General features: G+C 42.7%; 1 protein-coding gene across 1 annotated transcript; it reads left to right on the top strand.

Annotated features, from left to right (window-relative positions):
* The first annotated feature begins 1889 nt into the window (after nucleotides 1-1889).
* LOC147326962 (uncharacterized) lies at nucleotides 1890-4029 on the top strand. The gene is made up of 2 exons (XM_086297450.1): nucleotides 1890-2700; nucleotides 3025-4029. The coding sequence occupies exons 1-2, from the start codon at nucleotides 2112-2114 to the stop codon at nucleotides 3465-3467; spliced, it is 1032 nt and encodes a 343-aa protein (XP_086153576.1). The 5' UTR covers nucleotides 1890-2111; the 3' UTR covers nucleotides 3468-4029.
* Nucleotides 4030-4795: the final 766 nt, after the last annotated feature.

Below are 4795 nucleotides of genomic sequence, written 5' to 3'. Positions count from 1 at the left end.
CAAAGGAAGTTGCACAAGTTAATTCAATGTGGAAAATGGGTGATGCACCTTAAGCCAACTCATCACAAAAGTTTGGATACAGATATAGACTCAGGAAGAAAGTGAGACATTGAGTGATAGTCACCGATCCACCAAGATCTACAGCAAGGATATCGGGATTTCATTCATACTGTGGCTGAATGGCTGCAAAAGAGGAAGGGGTGGATCTACCAGAAGCCCTGTGGATATACAGGACAGCTACCTGGAGAATCCACGGGATGTGTGAATTCATCAGAGAGAGAGCCTCAAACACCCGGGAAAAGAACAAATCAAAGAAATGTACATTAAAAGCCTAGAATCACCATGACATCATGTTTGCCATTGAGAAGTGTGCCATTTGTTGAAACCTTCTAACTTTCCATAAATGAGTCCTACTTGCTAAAAGTGACATAATGAAGACAGTCAGTGTAGGAAGCGAGAACCCTCAGATGTAAAAATGACTGTGAGCTAAGAAAGCAAGAAATAAAAATGTAAATTAAGAAAAGTGAAGAAAATGTGATCTGATTTCTACCAGCTGCTGAATTCTTTTTTCATCATTTGCTGCTTCAAGTAAACAGTGTGTTGACTTGTTTTTACAGTCTGACCCACTTTAATATCACAGAGAAGAAGCTGAGTTGTTTTCCTCTCTTTAAAATCAGCTGTCAAAGACTCGGCTCAACCTTGTCCTCATTAGTGAATAAACATAAATGGTCAGTGATGCCACATGTTAAGAGCTGCTGTTGTGTCAAAAAGGATCAAACTCTGACCTTTGAGCTCGTGTGACACTGCAGCTGCTGTGTTTCTGCAGAGCATCAGCAAACATTCCTAAAAGGCCAGTGTTTATTTTGGTCTTTAACAGCTTCTAATGTGAAGTTCGTGAACAGGACCTGTAGTCACCTCTTGGATGCTCCTTCTGGGTTCTTTTTTATGTATCAGGATCATACACTTCAAATGTAAAGTTCATACCTTTAAAAACTCATTCTCATGCTGATGCATTCACTCCTCTAACATTTTTTTTAAGTAACTCGTTAATTTGGATTTTTACTAAGTTTTAAAATTGGTGTGACCACTTTTGGTGCCTTGTGGTATGGCCCACCCAAAAAGTTTGTACTTTTTGATAACTGAAATTCTCCCATTTTATTAGTCTATTAGTTAGCACCACCATGTATCTATGTTACAGCTTAGGACAGTCAACCAGTCTTATTGCCTGCTTGTCAATTCCAGCTGCAAAATGAACAACATCACAGTGACAGGACAAAAATGTTAAAACTGGAAAATGCAATCAGAATCTGATTTGCACTCTTCCAGTACAGACCAGGATAGACATCAGTCCCACTCACTTGTGTGAGTCACAGGATTCAAAAGTCTGGTGTAAATTCCTAAAATGTGAATGGAGGTTTGGCTGAGTGTAGCCTCATTGTGACATTCAGACATGTCTGGACATGTTTTTCCACCAGCACAGCAAGCATTTCCTTTTTTTTTTTTTATCTTCGTCTCCAACTAATATGCATGCTAGTGTGTGCAGCTGGCACAAAAACAGCCAGCTGGAAGCAGTGAAACTCAATCACCACATGTTTTCCTGTAGCTTGGAGCACATGCCCTGGTGTGCGCCCTATGGATCAGGTGTCGTGGAAATCAGAGGAGCCTGGGGCCATGCTCATGTAAGCTAGCCATGAGATGGTTATATTTAGATGAGGCGATCAGCACGCCTTAACCCCCACAGCTACACAAACTCTTTGCCCCTCACTCTGGTTACAAGCCTGCTCACTTTAGCACAAACAATGTGAATGGTGGGGATTTATCAGAAGGAGTAAAAAGAGTCAAACTACACCAAGAGTAGTTTGACTCCTGGTGGTGCTGTCACTTGGGGTTCGCTCTCTCTGCGGTAGAATATCACTTCCTGTTCCTGCTCAAGCACAGTGGTGTTTTTGAGTAGCTTATCTGCTTAGCAAATTAAATAAAAACTTTTAGATACATCCTTTTTTCATACACTTTCTGTGTACTCACTACCTAACATATAGCCAAAGTATTCACTCACTGTGTTTTTACTGTTTCGCTAGCTTAGCTTAGCTCATAGCCGACTCGCTAGCAGCATGGCCTCTTCACCTGTCCCTCCTGCACTTTCCTGCTCATTGTGTCAGATGTTTAGTTACTCCTCGGCCTCCTTTAGCAGTAATGATATCTGTAACAAATGTAGCATATTTGCAGCTCTGGAGGCCAGGATTACTGAATTGGAGACTCGGCTTCGCACCCTTCATTCACCCGTAGCTAGCCAGGCCCCTGTAGCTGGTGCAGCCGAAGATAGCGTAGGCCCCGCTAGCTGTTTCCCGGCAGACCCCAAGCAGCTGGGGAAAGAGGGCGGCTGGGTGACGGTGAGGAGGAAGCATAGTCCTAAACAGAAGCCCCAGGTACACCACCAACCTGTTCATGTGTCTAACCAGTTTTACCCACTCGGTGACACACTCGCCGGGGGTCAAACTCTGGTAATTGGTGATTCTGTTCTCAGACATGCGAAGCTAGAGACACCAGCAACCATAGTCAATTGTCTTCCTGGGGCCAGAGCAGGCAATGTTGAGGGAAATGTAAAACTGTTGGCTACGGGTAAACGTAAATTCAGTAAAATCATAGTTCACATTGGCAGTAATGACACCCGGTTACGCCAATTGGAGGTCACTAAAATCAATATTGGTAAATGGCCTGCATTTGTATAGCGCTTTTCTAGTCCCTAAGGACCCCAAAGCGCTTTACACTACATTCAGTCATTCACCCATTCACACACTGGCGATGGCAAGCTACATTGTAGCCACAGCTGCCCTGGGGCGCACTGACAGAGGTGAGGCTGCCGGACACTGGCGCCACCAGGCCCTCTGACCACCACCAGTAGGTAAACACGGGGTTAGTATCTTGCCCAAGGATATTTGTCATGCAGCGAGGAGGCAGCCTGGGATCGAACCACCGACCTTCTGATTAGTGGCTGACCTGCTCTGCCACCTGAGCTACAGCCACCCATTGAATCGATGTGCAACTTTTCCAAAACAATGTGGGACTCTGTAGTTTTCTCTGGTCCCCTCCCCAATCAGACCGGGAGTGACATGTTTAGCCGCATGTTCTCCTTAAATTGCTGGCTGTCTGAGTGGTGTCCCAGAAACGATGTGGGCTTCATAGATAATTGGCAAACCTTCCGGAGGAAACCTGGTCTTGTTAGGAGAGACGGCATCCATCCCACTTTGGATGGAGCAGCTCTCATTTCTAGAAATATGGACAAACTTATTAAATTCCCCAAAAATATGACTATCCAGAGTTGGGACCAGGAAGCAGAGTTGCAGTCTTACACGCCTCTCTGCAGCTTCTCTCCTCCTGCTATCCCCCCAAAAACCCATCTCCATAGAGACTGTGTCAGCTCCCAAACAGACAAAAAACAAACTAAAAACCAGCAACAAACAACTTAAACATAGAAAATCACAAAGAAAGAACAATACAGTATCCACATCTGTACCAAAGAGTAAAACAGTGAAATGTGGATTATTAAATATTAGGTCTCTCTCCTCCAAGTCTCTGTTAGTACATGACTTAATAATTGATCAACAAATCGATTTACTCTGCCTTATAGAAACCTGGTTGCAGCAGGAGGATTATGTTAGTTTAAATGAATCAACACCCCCGAGTCATTCTAACTACCAGAAACCTCGAAGCACAGGCCGAGGGGGTGGTGTGGCAGCAATTTTTCACACCAGCCTATTAATTAATGAAAGACCAAGACAGACTTTTAATTCATTTGAAAGCCTGATGCTTAGCCTCGTCCACCCCAGCTGTGAAACTCAGAAACCAGTCTTACTTGTTATCATCTATCGTCCACCTGGGCCTTACACAGAGTTTCTGTCTGATTTCTCAGACTTTTTATCTGATTTAGTTCTCAGCTCAGATAAAATAATTATTGTGGGTGATTTTAACATCCATGTAGATGCTAAAATGACAGCCTCAACATGGCATTTAATCTGTTATTAGACTCAATTGGCTTCTCTCAAAATGTAAAAGAACCCACCCACCACTTTAATCACACTCTAGATCTTGTTTTAATATATGGCATAGAAACTGAACATTTAACAGTGTTTCCTGAAAACCCTCTGCTTTCTGATCATTTCCTGATAACATATATATTTACAATAATTGATTACACAGCAGTGGAGAGTAGACTTCATCACAGTAGATGTCTTTCTGAAAGCGCTGTAACTAAGTTTAAGAATATAATCCACCCACTGTTATCATCTTCAATGCCCTGTACCAACACAGAGCAGAGCAGCTATCTGAACACTACTCCAACAGAGGTCGATTATCTTGTTAATAATTTCACCTCCTCACTACGTACGACTCTGGATACTGTAGCTCCTGTGAAAACTAAAGTCTCTAATCAGAAGTACCTGACTCCGTGGAATAATTCTCAAACACTTAGCATTAAGCAGATGACTCGTAAGCTGGAGAGGAAATGGCGTGTCACAAATTTAGAAGATCATCATTTAGCCTGGAGAAATAGTTTGCTGCTTTATAAGAAAGCCCTCCACAAAGCCAGAACATCTTACTATTCATCACTGATTGAAGAAAATAAGAACAACCCCAGGTTTCTCTTCAGCTCTGTAGCCAGGCTGACAAACAGTCAGAGCTCTGTTGAGCCAACCATCCCTTTAACGCTAATTAGTAATGACTTCATGAACTTCTTCACAAATAACAATTTAATCATTAGAGAAAAAATTACCAATAATCATCCCACAGATGTAACATT

This window comes from Aulonocara sp. 'chitande type north' Nkhata Bay, linkage group LG6, assembly GCF_057382095.1.
Source record: "Aulonocara sp. 'chitande type north' Nkhata Bay isolate Kocher_YH1m ecotype deep benthic linkage group LG6, A_spYH_male_GT1.1, whole genome shotgun sequence".
Lineage (NCBI taxonomy): Eukaryota > Metazoa > Chordata > Actinopteri > Cichliformes > Cichlidae > Aulonocara > Aulonocara sp. 'chitande type north' Nkhata Bay.
This window is presented reverse-complemented; position numbering and strand designations above follow the sequence as displayed.